Below are 13,458 nucleotides of genomic sequence, written 5' to 3'. Positions count from 1 at the left end.
CAGCTGAAATGATTCTGGAAATACAAACACTGCAGTGCACTCTCTTCTAAGGACACAAGGGTTTCCTAATTGACAACACGTGGAATGTTTCACTGATTTACCAGGGTCTTTGTGTTTTACAGCCACCTTTGAGGAAAAAGGCTTACAGCAGCTGACAAGATACTCAGCCTTGCACTCTTATTGCCCCTAGTGACCACATGGACCAAGCAATCTGAGTTATCAGGCTCTGCAGGGCTCTGTAGGTGCAAAGGCACCTGCTGCTCACAGAGCCTGCTCACGCTGCCGTTTCAGACCCACCACTCTTGCTGCCAGGAGGAACACGGCCCCAGTGAGCACTTCTGCCACAAAGGAGATCCAGACCAGGGCCAGGGACCAGCCAAACCTGATGTCGATTTCCACCAGCAGGTCCTTGCTCCTCAGGAGGCAAACAGCTTCTTGGAAGGCAGCAGCTGAGTATGCAATGTAGACACTGATCCCTGTAAGGGTAACGAGAGCTGAAAAGAGAAACATGGTCAGCTACTTAGCAGCCACTGAAGAAATTAAAAACAATTAATTGGATATGTCTTAGGTGCTCTTTCCCACTCCTTCCTATTCTAGCCAGGTCAGATTTACAGATTACCTTTGAAATCTAGCTGAGGTTGGTTTCTTGGGCAATGAGGGAAGTAAAGGCAGGGTTACTTGTGTCCACTGAGAATAATGTGTTCTCACTGTTAAAGACTGAACCACAACATCTGGCAGCAAGCCTCCCTCAATAAACATCCAGTCCTGTATTTTACAGACATCTAATGCACGTGCATCTCTGTTTTCAGGGCTGCATTGTAATGTATCCTGATTCCTCACTGCTGAGCACCATGGACAGCATCTCCCTGTATGTAAGAAAGCCCACAGAGACCCAGATTCTTGATTTTCAGGTCACTGAATTGAGGCTGTTTCCTGAGTACTGTCACTTTTAAGTGTTTAATGTAAATTTGTTGGTTTCACTAACTCCCACCAAGTGTTGTGCTGCCACGACTATCCATCACTTCCAAATACCTGAGTAAAAGGCATCTTTGGGACAGACTAAAAATAAATTAATAAGGGCACTCAAACAAGGAGCAAGATGTTTTCAGAATTAAAAGGCTGTTCTAAAGGTGTAGGGAATGGCACATGTGGAACAGATACACATTTCCTCCTGAGCCTGGCATCCCTGTCAGTCAGAGGACAGGCACTGATGGAAATCACCCTTTACTGGATCAGCAGCAGAAAAGATGCTGCTTTAACCAGTAACAAGGCCCTGGATAAAAAAAACTGCAGTCCAGGGAAAGTAAATACTGAAACACTTTCAGGACAAAATAGTGGATTTGATTCTGAGAGAGAAAATTTTGGCATAGCTTTCTGTTAAATTACAATAAGTCCTGATGAGCTGCCTTTTTGCCAGAATATATGTTTGATTAGAGGCAAACCAAGACAGAAGAGCATTGGGTTATCCATCAGTCCAAATGCATACTCATATTCCTGATTTTAACCATCATCTGATGCCTGTACCTTATTCTAGTCCTCTGCAACGGGGGGGTAAAAATTGCTTCATACCTTTTGTCAGCAGAAATGGAAAAGACTGATTTGTTGACATTTTCAACAAATGTCAATTTGACTGAATTCTGTGCAATTTCCTTTGCAAAATAAAAAAAAATGAAAAAAAAAAAAAGGAAACCTATAGGATGTGCTGACATGTGGAACACATAAGTTCTGAGGGTAACTCCCACATTTCTAGAATGGCATCTCCAAATATCTCTTTCTGCTGAGACAGAGCTACCTAAGTAACACTCAACTTTGTGAGTTTGAGTGTCCTCCAGAACTGTTCTGTGCATCCAGCCAGAGCAGGATGGGGGCTGGTCTCAGCCAAGGCCACCCCACAGTCTGCTCCTGCTCCCTGGGACACTGCCCCAGCTGCATGCCCAGAACCTCCTGAGGCACCCCTCTCCTGACCCTGCCTCTGGGCTCCCTTCCCCTCTGCAGCCCCAAACAGCTGAGAAAGGCCCTGCCCCACTCCCCAGTGGGATAATCACGCTTGGCACTTCACAGCCTTTCATCTTTCACTGACTATCTGCAGCAGTTTTCAGCAGCCTTTTCAGTGAATACAGCTTTCTGCTGCTCTGAGGAATCAGAACTTGCTCTTCGTTTTAGGAGACAATCATAATGGGGGATGGTTTGGTCGGTGTTAGAGCATTTCACACTAAAAAGCTCAGTCAAGGCTTTGAGACAGCAGCATTTGCTTCCAGCAATCTCTTAGCATTTTCTTCTTAAAAATAGGACTGTGTGAGCAGTTGATGAGAGCCAATTCTGAGGATCCCCTTTTCTGTTGGGAAAAATTTCTGTTTTAAGTTATATTGTGAAACAGCACTGAAAATCTGTTTGGAGCAGAAGATGCAGATTTAAACACAGTTTTCCTACTTTGACAGAATGTTTTTAGGTTTTTTTAATTCATAAATTACTTTCTAAAACACAGTGGGTTTGGATACAGCAGCAAAGAAAAAAAATAAAAAGAAGTGTAAATTCATTTAACTAGCTTCAAATTGAAATGTCACACTCCAACTAAAAAACTTCTGGGGGTTTTCTTTTGTGACCCACAGTTTGGGGACACCACTCTAGATCAAAACTAGCAGTGAGGCTAAGCCAGGAATGCCTAAAAGTCCCTTTTCAGGAACTCAATGCAAATGGCTTTTTAAAAACATCAGTTTTCTGAATAGCAGCAAAATCAGTGCAACCCTACGATTTAGTAATTCCATGGTCACTTTTCCATCTCCCCATTAGCCTGTCTGTAAAGAATTTGTGCACCATGCTGAGAAGTTATTGAATCTTTAGTGTCAGTGGGCACAGCACACACAGACTGTTCAAAGGGTGGCACTCCCCAAGGAGGGATATTTGCCTTTCCTCAGTAGCTCCATTCCAGAACCAGGACCCCAGCAGACAACAGCTGAATGAACACCAGCATTATTCTGAAAGCAAATTCCTGCTTTTAATCCCTGGGAAACAAAGTGATGTTTCCCAGGTACAACCTCTTGTTATCTAAAACAGGCCAGGAGTTTGGTTTAGTACCTCCAAAAAGGAAAAGCAGTCCAGTCATTAGGAGCAGTAGGTAGGCCCTGGCAAGAATACTGATGAATCCAGTCATTCCTCCAAAAATCATCAGTATCAGGCTGAGGGGCATCAGGATGACAAATGTTCCATGCATGTCTGAAGAAAAATGAAGAGTGTTAATATTGTAATATTTTATTATGGTGTCAGTAGATGTACCAATAATCATTAAGTGCAGAGCCCCTGATCAGGATCAAAGCCTCATTCTGTGCTGCACAAACAAGAAATTGGATAAGCCCTTGGGTTTTCAGGGTAAATCAGCAGGACAAACCTATGGTATGGAGGAAAAGGTGACAGGCAGAACAAACCCTCACAGGATCCCAGCCTGTGTTTCAAACACAGAGCACAGATATGGAGGATATGTCTGCACAGATATATATGAGCAATCAAACTGTCCTCAGCTCTTGAGCCAGCTGGATATCAGGTGATGCACTGCATCCCAGGTAGGCAATGGCAACCCTAATGAAAAGTAGCCCTGTTATGTGAATCACACTGTTCTGCTTGGGAGGTGAGATCCAGCCATGCTTTGATTAAAGGTTTCTCTTCTGTCATGTGTCCTGTACTGCACTGACGTGGCAAATTGTTGACCTTTTCCTTTGTTGCAGCTGACCATCAACTAGAGGTAAATTTTCCCATCCAGATTCTCTCTGTCACTGTTTTCTACAGCAGCTTCACTAAGTGCATTAACCTATCCTCCTCGCTTCCTCCCATGCTAAATGTTATACATTAGTCTTTCTTGATCCCTATAACATTTTAATAGCTGTGTAAACAGAGGGTTGCTATGTATTTTTTCATATCACCCTGGTTTTTTCCATCATAAACCATTATTGTGTCATTGTTCCCTCTGGTGTAATCTATCCACAACATTCAACCCAACCTTATTTTAGAATAATCAAAAAAAAAGTAATTCCAGTATCAATTTGTTTCATCCCAGAGTAAAGTGCAGAGTAACTGAGAAAAGAAAATGTAAAATCCATATTCTGAAGAGGTCTAGGCTTCATTGTCTCATTTAATTTCACAGAGGAACAATACGCCATTAGCTTAGGAAAAGGAATCACTTAAGAGCTCACAGTTGGTGTGTGATCAAACGATCAATTTTTAAAAGTCATTGTAACTGCCCATGGAATTGGAGCTGCTGCATCTGCCACTGGCTAAGGACCCAGCTCATACTGTACAGTACCATTACAAAGATCAGACACAATTGTGTGCATGTCCCTGCTCAGTTCCAGAAACCTGGAAGGTTAGGAAGGGTCTGCATGGCATCAAGGCAGACACTGTTGATGTTTGTTCTTGAGTAGAATGTGGTTTCCAGACGTTGTTTTGTGTAGCACAGAAAATGCTAACAAACAAACAAACAAAAAAAAAAACTGTCAAACTACAAAGTTTTGGGAGGTGACAATTTTTGGGGGTTTTTTTCTGCTTTTGGTATTATATTTTCATCGTCAGTCCCACATATGCTGACATCAGGACCAGCTGATGCTCAGAAATCATGAATTCAACATTCTGCAGTGAAGAGAGCACTTCCCCTCTTCGAGTCTAAAGCTGAGGACACTCCCTGGGCCTTCCTCCAGCAAAACTGGCCACAGCTGCTGTTCCTGGCCAACAAGCACAGACCTAAAGCAATTCTCAGTGCTAACAGCCAGATCAATCTTCAGCTCACCGGGAACAAACCAGCGTCAAAACTGCCTGCAAATCTCAGCTGAACTCCAAGATGAGAAATAGCCATGGAACTTAGTTCAGGAGTTTTGTGTGGTTAGAAGTGGTTGGGGTTCTGTGTTCTCTCACAGAACAGAGATTGGGCACCCCATTCAGTGCTCATATTCCAGAGGCAGCAGCCACTGAAGTGTGGTCTTCAGCCACATTTGAGCTTGCTGAGGGTTATTTGGTGTCATTTTGATTATTCCCCACCATTCTGACATCCATGTGTCATCTCAGCTTTGGTCTTGCAGTAAAAGCTGAAAAAGGTTGGGAGGATAAAATCTTGGGAGGATGAATTAACATTTGAAAAGTATGAATGTAGGAATGGTGCAACTCTGTCCTCAGAGCTGGCCTTGCTGAGAGAGAACAAACATGACCAAGCTCATGGCTGGCTCTCTGCCTCGTGGTTTTCCAGGTGTGTCTCACCAGTCCAAGTCCCTGGTAACAAACTCCAGCTCAGGACAGCAGCACTAACTTGGCATTTCTTCGAATTTTCTTGTCATGGTGTGATTTCAGCTACTGCCACCTGAGCCAGGGCACATGGGTGAGCAAAACACACTCTGAATGGAACTTTGTGAAGGAAAGGGAAAAGAAAACCACACCAGAGCATCCTTTTGAGCTTCCTAGATTACATTAATCACCTGTGACAGTTGCAATATCAGAATAACTCTGATTTTTGTGCCCTCTTCAGTGAAAATATAAAGATTAGGGATAGTTCAGCTGAAACCCACAAACCTCACTGTGACAGAGCCTTACTTTTCCTACCCACAGCTGGGATCACATTTCTCATTAATCATTGGCAGCTTTTTAAAAATCAAATATTTAGTGAATTCTATTTGGTTAAATAGTACTTTTATAATCTCCAGTGTTCTAGTTCAGTATCTAATACTCATTTGTACAATTGAAATCTGAAACTGCCTGGGAAACTTATTCTAAAATGCTGCCATGGAAACCACTCAGGAATCTGAATTCATGCCATCTGGCATATGATATTATGCCATTATATCCCTTGATTAGAGGAACAGAATTAGTTTATAGAAGAAAATGACTTAAAATATCTTTAGTGTGTTTCTGTCTTCAATAATCATCTGTGAAAGAAGTTAAAACATTCATTTTGCAGTCATTTTAGTGGGTTTTTTAGTTTCTGTTGAAATACACATTTATACATTATGTATTAAACATATAAAACATGTAACTTTCTTCATATTGATAAAATTGCTCTAATATTGGGGAAAAAAAAACCACCCTAAGCATTTTGCAGAAGAAGAGGCATGTGCACTTTCTTGTAAAACAGAATTCAGTTTCCCATATCTATTTCTCAACACCTGAGTCCCCCCCTAAGCATTTTGCAGAAGAAGAGGCATGTGCACTTTCTTGTAAAACACAATTCAGTTTCCCATATCTATTCTCAACACCTGAGTTTCGTGTTAGTCCAACATGAAAGATCCAATGATTTAATCTTGGAAATACTGAAAAAAACCTCATAGACTTTTTAAAAAGACTCACTTTTCTTGAAAAAAAAAGAATCAAATTGCTTAATAGTGGTTACTGAAGTTTTACACTAGCTAGCCAAAGCTCTTTTACTAGAGCTCTGGCCAAATATCTGTAAGAATGGCATCTGTGTGTGTCCAGAACTGAGGATTTGGCAGGCATCTCTAAATTACCACCCAACACAGTTGTTGAGGAGTTGTTTGTGAGAGAAATCTGTGGAATTAAATAAAAACACTGAGCAGGTCAGAAATAACCAAGTGCAAGCCCAGCAGCTTTGTTAATCATCTCCTGTTAACATCCTGCAGCTTAATTGCTTCAAACTAACTTTGGATTTGTTTGCACAGCTTATAATAGCAAATAGTGCCTAGAAATCTGTAATATCACCTCATCAGAAATACTCCAAATGGCAGTGGCTCAGAAGAGCTTAATTAAGGGCCTGTTTGTCTTACCCAGCAGTAACTAAAGAGCCAGTCAAAAGACAAAAGCCTCCAGCTGAAACAGACTCCTGGCAGTTGTAAAACCAATGGGGCTGCTCCAGAAGGACTTGGCAAAGCCAGGAAGAAAAAGTGCACAGAGAAAATCTGACCTGCTTGCTAGGAAAAAAGCAAGGAAACAACTTAGGAAACCAGTGAACAACTGAAAGAACTTGTCTGTGCTAAATGGGAATCCTCTGGTCTTGGGCCACAGGGACAGAAAGGCTGGATTCCCTCCTGTTCAACAGAGAAAAGGTGATGGAGGAGGATTGCTCACAGAGTTAGGGGTCTCTAGGATGATTAGCCAGGCTCTGGTCTGTTACATGTTCTGGCTTCCTGCTTTTCTCAAAAAATCTCTGAGCTGAACAGGAAGACCAATTGCAGACAGCAGAAATGAAATTATGCTAGACCTGGAGCAGGTGGCACTGACAAAAACTGCAGTAGCAGGAATGGGCAGAATGATGAATGTGAGCAATGCACCATGGCTCACATTCTGTTGCTGTGGTACCAATGAATCTGAAAATAAGAATATTCATCAGAACTTGCCACTGGTTTGGCCTCAGCTGCAGTGGTGCTGAAGTTATCTGGGTTTTCTGTATATATTTACTGCTATATCTACAGTAGGTACTGAAGCAGATGTCCTCTGGCACCTCCCTGAAGGAACAGTGCACTGTTGCTCAGAAACAGGTACACACCTACCAGACCAATTAAGCCAGAATTTCTGTGTGCATCATTCGGGTCTCATTTCACTTGGCCTCTGAAATGGCTCTTGCCCCAGCCCCAGCTGTTTCCTTCTGGTAGCTTCAAACCAAAAGAAAATCTGCAAAGAACTGTAAATCCCTCAGGAAAAAATGTCACAGTGGCCAAAGAATAGAGCATTCTTTCCAAGTGCAACTCAGTAAATGTGGAGCAGGGTGAAGTGTGAAAGCAGCTGGTGCATGACTGTTACAGGGTCCACATGCTGTGAGGAAATCCAGACAAGTTTATCTCTACTATTAAACCCATTTTTTTGAGGAAGAAACCAAGGCAGCTGTTACATTAAAACAACTGAGGTATCAGAGCTGCCTCTGCTGCAAAGATCATTTCCCTGCAGGAGGCACGAACTTGAGTGCCGCCTCATGGTTCCAGTTACATTCGTGTCTAAAAAAGAAAAAATAAAAATGCTCTGGGGAGAATACTTCAAGCAGTTGTGCATGGGCAGCTGCACGCTCCAGTCTTGATGTTAGAACAGGAAAAACAATATGAGTGGAAACCACATCCATTAAATGCTCATTTCTAGATGGGACAGGAATAGAGGAGAGCACTAAAAATGGACCTGTAAAAGGAGACCAATCACTGGCCATATTGTTCAAATCTCTGACAAAAAATCAGGATTGCCAGAGGCTTAATCTTACTTTGTAGGTACCTAATGCAGATGGTTTGTGTGTCACACAGACAGTAAGAAAGAACAGCTGTTCCTCTCATGTTATTTTTTATAACTCCAGCCCCAGCTCTGCAGTGCTGGTGGGACCCTGCAGCAGCTCAAGTGCAAAGCTGAGATTTAAGAGAAATTGACTGGTTTTGAATAGAAATATTTACTATGTTTTTCATTTTGAAAGGATTACACTGGTGCTGCCTTCAGTTAAATCTGTATTGACATTTATTTATTATTAACAACATAGGTTTTGGTAAATGGAAAATATTTTTATGACAAAAATGTCTAAAGCAACTTTTCACCAGTGTAACAAGTTGAGGTTTCTTGTTTGGGTTTTTCTTTTATTTTAAGAAATTCTTTTAGAAAAGTTGAATTCTATGGAAAAAGTTTTCAGCTGATTAAGCACTGCCATTATTTCTACTCAGCAGCTTCCCTCTCTCTCTGTGATCCTCAACATCAAGATCTGATTTTGGATGTTACATTTCTGCTACTGGAAAATGGCAAAGCTGCTCAGAACTCGATGCAGTTGCCTTTGAAGTCAGTGATATCCTTATTTTGTCGTTTAGAGAGAGACAGATTCAGCTTACTATGAAAAATGCTGTCTTGCTGCTTGTCTGCCATAGCTGGCACAGGAGAACACATGGCAAGGCAAAATATCAGAGGTGTCTTTGCTGACAAATTTAAATTCTAAGGGGAATTTTCAGAGGGCTATCTTTAATCCTAGGAGTCACCAAGACACTCTAATAACTGTCTAAATTACTGAAAGTGATTGTTTCATTTTATTCCTGTTTGGGCCGGAGGAAAGTGTGCATCTCCAGTGAAAAATAATTTTATTAATGCAGAACTTTCAGAAAAGTTAGTGCTAGGCAGTTGAGTGGTAGTTTTCTTTAGACAGTGACTGATGTTTTAAACAAATAAATAACCAGGCCATAGTGTAATCTGTAAGAGGGAAATATTTTATCCACTGTGGGTTTGAGGGGAGGGAGGATATACATGTTCAGCTGGGGGGAGTGGTAAGAGAAGAAAAGGAAGGCTAATGAAGAGGAGGAGTGTGTTTGTGTGCAGTCCATTAGAGGAGCACAAGAGCACTCCTGTGATGTGAAACACATCACAGTCCCAGCCTCAGCAAGCCCTAGGTTGATTGCCTGGGTGATATTGCTGCTAGCACAGGGTTTTAATTTGTGCACCCAATTATTTTAATTTGCCAGGAGCTCAATTTGAAGTACACAATAAGGCTAAAAGGAATCTGCTGGGTTGAAGAGGGCAGATATTGGAAATGTGGAGGAAGGGACCATGGAGGCTTTTCATTCTCTAATGAAGGGTTTGTTTTCTGGCAGTGGCCAGCATTTCTGTTTCCACGTAGGCCCAGCTCTTTACACTCACACGGAGACTTTCTCCAGTCTCTTTGGCACTCGTGGCTGGTTCAGACATGCCAGAAGGTACATTCAAACTCTCAAGAATGAGGGATGTGGCCAATGTGTGACTTTAGGGCCTACTTTAGGAGACAGTCCTTTAAAGTCTTTTTAGGAATAATCAGAAAGAAACAGGTTTGGTGTTGCCAGAGCTCATGAAGTTCAGTGCCAATCTAGATGGAATGAGATTATCATCCCATGTGACTGTGCCTCACAGACACCTTCACAGGCACACAGAGACAAAAATGTCATTTTTGTGAAGTAACCAATTAAAGCTGTGCAATTATCTTGTTTGCCACATATAGCAACAAATGAAGAAACTGCTGTAACTACACTGCAATCCATGATCACAGAATTTCCCTCCAAAATTCTTGTCAAAATATGTTGTATATGAAGACAACTTGCCATGATCTGCCTAAATATGATTCAGTGGCCACAGTCAGAAACATTTAAGAGAGAAGAGTAAAGCGGGTGTAAAAGGTACTATCTCAGGACCTGATGAATCTAGATGTCACTTAGAAATATCTGCATTTTCTGGAAGGAAGAAGTACTGACTATGTTCAGCTGCTACTGCTGAGGATCTGTAGCCTCACCACACTGAAACTGCATTGAAGCTGAGAAAAAAAAAATCAAAAAGTTAACTCAGTAGGGCATTCCAATCAAACATAGCAGATTCTTTCAATTGAAATATCTTTGATTTCTTCTCTCATCACTTTTAGGCAGACTCTGCCTGTTTATAATAAAATATGCAAGTGTCGTTGCAGACCTGAAGTCTTTTTCCAGGAACATAAAAATAGTACTTGATGTGAAAGAGAGAGAAAAAAAAACCTCTCCAAGGCCCGGAAGAGTCTGTAAACATAATTATTAATACAATTTTTATTCATATCCACTATTTTCTCACCCTTCATGACTCACAAAGAGCCATCCTTTGTTTCCAAGCCAACATCATTTGTATAACCAAAAGAGCACTGCTTTTTGGTTTTGTTTTGTTATTTAATGAAGAGCTGCAATCTCTCACCTGAGAAAAATAACCTTTTGCAAATATGCACACAACTTTTGAAAAGCAAATGGTTTCATCCTGAAATGTTGGATTATCACCAGTGGAGGTGCTGACATTTAAAACATGATCAGGGAGGTTTGGTTAATGCTGACCCCTCAAAGGCTGGAGTGATCCAGCAGACAATCAGTGCCACTTGTTTCAGAGCCATCGAGCAGCTACAGCCCTCTGCTTTGAGCATGGAGGTTAAAGAAATGGCACTTCCTATTTGAGAGCAGAGAGACGTGCTGGGCTGTGAGTCCTGCATGTGTTGAAATGCTGGGCTGTGAGTCCTGGATGTGTTGAAATGCTGGGCTGTCAGTCCTGGGCCTGCTGATGTGTTTATTTGGCTGCCTCAGGAGCTCACTGGGATGTGACTCCTCCTGAACCTTCCCAGGACAGCTGTGACACAGCCCCAGCACCTCCCAGGCTTCCTCTGTCTGCTGCACCTGCAGCTGGACCACCAGATGCTGTTCCAGGAAACTAAAGACCCTTTAAGCCTCTCTGGAGCCCAGGGAGTGGCTGGTTTTGAGGGAAAGAGTTCCATTTTAAGAAACAGAACAAATGCATGTATTCTGCAGAGTCAGGGAGAAGAAGTAAGTACATAAAAAATTGTAAATAACAAGCACATACACGAGGGTGTGTGAGGAAAGGATTGTGCCAAATATACAATGCAAAGATGGTAAATCATCTTCTAGGAGATGCCTGTAAGTATTTGAAAATGTTCAGTTTGGACTTTTTGAAAACATTCTGGCACTGACAAATGAATCTAAAGAAAAAGAAGAAAATATATTACAAGCCTAATGTTTTTGAACACAATGTTCTTCAAAGACTTTGAACACTGCTTTTGGTCATTGATTTATTTTCTTAAATTCTCCCATACTTAAGTCTTTTATCGGTGCCAGGAGTCCCACTGAAACGCTAGAAAAGTAGCTGTGTTAAAGATTAGTTTAAATGTGTTCTTAAACATTTTCAGTGATCAGAATCCTTTGAGGTGACTGTGAACACTTTTGCCTTTTATTTTTAGCAATTGTGTACCTTCCTGTGCCATTCCAGTCAGAGATTTAGCTCCTGTGGAAGAAATTAGCTGAACTTGTCACCAAATAGATGGTTATTTCAACAGTAAACACACTTAAAGACCACAGGCAGTGACAGATATTGTACAGAAGCAGAGTCAAAACACTTTCTCAGTGAAAACAGTAAACACACTTAAAGACCACAGGCAGTGACAGATATTGTACAGAGTCAAAACACTTTCTCAGTGATTTTCCCCTCTGAATCAGAAATGAGTCCTTGTAATTGGCCAGGGAGGGAGGGAAGGATGGATGGAAATACAAAATAATATAAACACTACTCACACAAAAGCTGTCTGTGTGAATCGGTGATGTTCGCATTCTCGTGCCAGAAGGGGTTTATCAAAGGGTAACATTCACTCCTCACTAGTAGAAAAAGGGGGAAAATTACACTATTATATCTGTTTGCTACATATCTATTTGGTTCTTTGCATGTACATATAATCCATATAATACCAGCTGCTTCTAAAACAGCCACTCCTAGGTAGGGAAGGAAATGAGAGGATTTTGAGCACGCAGCATCAGCTGCTCCCGTGGGGTCTGACCGCTGGAGTCAACAGGGAAACATCTGCTCATTGCAGAGGGGCTCAGTGCACAGCAGGGAGAGAATTCCTGCAACTGCTCCTTCTCCCTGCTCCTCTGGAAACAACATGCTTTCTTGCCTATGGCAAACATTACTTGTTTCTGGCTTTTAAGAGTGCAATCAAAGCCAAAAGTTAAATGCCTAGCATATAAATTAACTACATGGGGAAAGACCTATATATTTATCTAGGATTATAATAACCCCATATGATGATACATAATAATACTTATATTTAAATTAATTGTGTTGTTTATGTAAACAAACTATATAGTGTTTATATTTTTATTTGCTGTATTATTATTTATAATTTTAATGGCTTTAACCCAGAACTTTCGCCCCTTAATTTCCTGAGCCAAATGAAAAGACATCTCCTTCCTTCTAAATGGTTAACCTTTATTAGATTATCTTGAATTAAAAGTTAATGTAAAATCAGGTTACAGTAGCAGAAAATTCGCTCTCCCCATGTCTCCTTCGGCAAGTGACAGGGGAGGTATTGACAGGGCACTGCCCACGGGTGCCGGGCACGGCCGGGGAGCGCCCGTCCTTGAGCCGCGGAGAGCCGGAGCTCCGCGGGCAGCGGGCACTGCCCCCGAGCCGGACCCCGCATCCCCATCCTCGCATCATCACAGCCAGACCCTGCAGCCGGACGGACACCGCACCCTCCTCCCGCATCCCCATCCAACATCCCCATCCTGCATCTCCACCGGCGGACCCCCGCATTGTCACAGCCGGACCCTGCAGCCGGACGGACACCGCATCCCCATCCCGCATCCCCATCCCTCATCCCCACCCGCATCCCCACCGGCGGACCCCCGCAGACGGACCCCGACCCGAGACTCCGGCAGGTTTCTCCCCGCAGGCGGGCTCCCGCACCCCTGCGCGCAGAGCCCGCGGGCGGAGCGCTCCGCTGCCGCGGGCCGGCCCCGCGCACTCACCGCGGCAGGTCCGCCAGAGCCCCGAGTGCGAGCTGAGCGCGTCCGTGCCGTTCTGGGACGCCTCCAGCTTGGAGGCATCGATGATGTACCAGAAGTCGGTGGCGATGGCCACCACGAGGAAGATGAAGCTCGAAAGTCCCACCAGGGCCACGAAGAAGGAGAGCGCGCCCAAGTTAACCCTCATGGTGCCGCCGCCGCCGCCGCGCCTCGCCCGGCCCCGCGGCCGCGC

General features: G+C 42.9%; 1 protein-coding gene across 2 annotated transcripts; it reads right to left on the bottom strand.

Annotated features, from left to right (window-relative positions):
- Positions 1–261: 261 nt before the first annotated feature.
- Positions 262–13,413, bottom strand: TMEM114 (transmembrane protein 114). Of its 2 annotated transcripts, XM_039732454.1 has the most exons (4): positions 13,230–13,413; positions 11,997–12,077; positions 3,076–3,213; positions 262–494 (listed from the first exon to the last, which is right to left on the bottom strand). In XM_039732454.1, exons 1-4 carry the CDS (start codon positions 13,411–13,413, stop codon positions 262–264), a joined length of 636 nt encoding a protein of 211 aa, XP_039588388.1. The 2 variants fall into 2 exon arrangements, with proteins under 2 accessions (XP_039588388.1, XP_039588389.1); XM_039732455.1 differs by lacking the exon at positions 3,076–3,213.
- Between the last annotated feature and the right edge of the window lie 45 nt (positions 13,414–13,458).

Source organism: Passer montanus, unplaced genomic scaffold (assembly GCF_014805655.1).
Source record: "Passer montanus isolate IOZ18808 unplaced genomic scaffold, ASM1480565v1 scaffold8, whole genome shotgun sequence".
NCBI lineage: Eukaryota > Metazoa > Chordata > Aves > Passeriformes > Passeridae > Passer > Passer montanus.
This window is presented reverse-complemented; position numbering and strand designations above follow the sequence as displayed.

Excerpts from the sequence above, each read along its gene's own strand:
- TMEM114 (XM_039732454.1), bottom strand. The coding sequence starts at position 13,413 with ATGAGGGTTAACTTGGGCGCGCTCTCCTTCTTCGTGGCCCTGGTGGGA. Across the intron at positions 12,078-13,229 it reads GCTCTGGCGGACCTGCCGCG|TGAGGAGTGAATGTTACCCT; the intron begins GTGAGTGCGCGG and ends TTTTTCTACTAG. Across the intron at positions 495-3,075 it reads ACTGCTTTTCCTTTTTGGAG|CTCTCGTTACCCTTACAGGG; the intron begins GTACTAAACCAA and ends TTCTCTTTTCAG.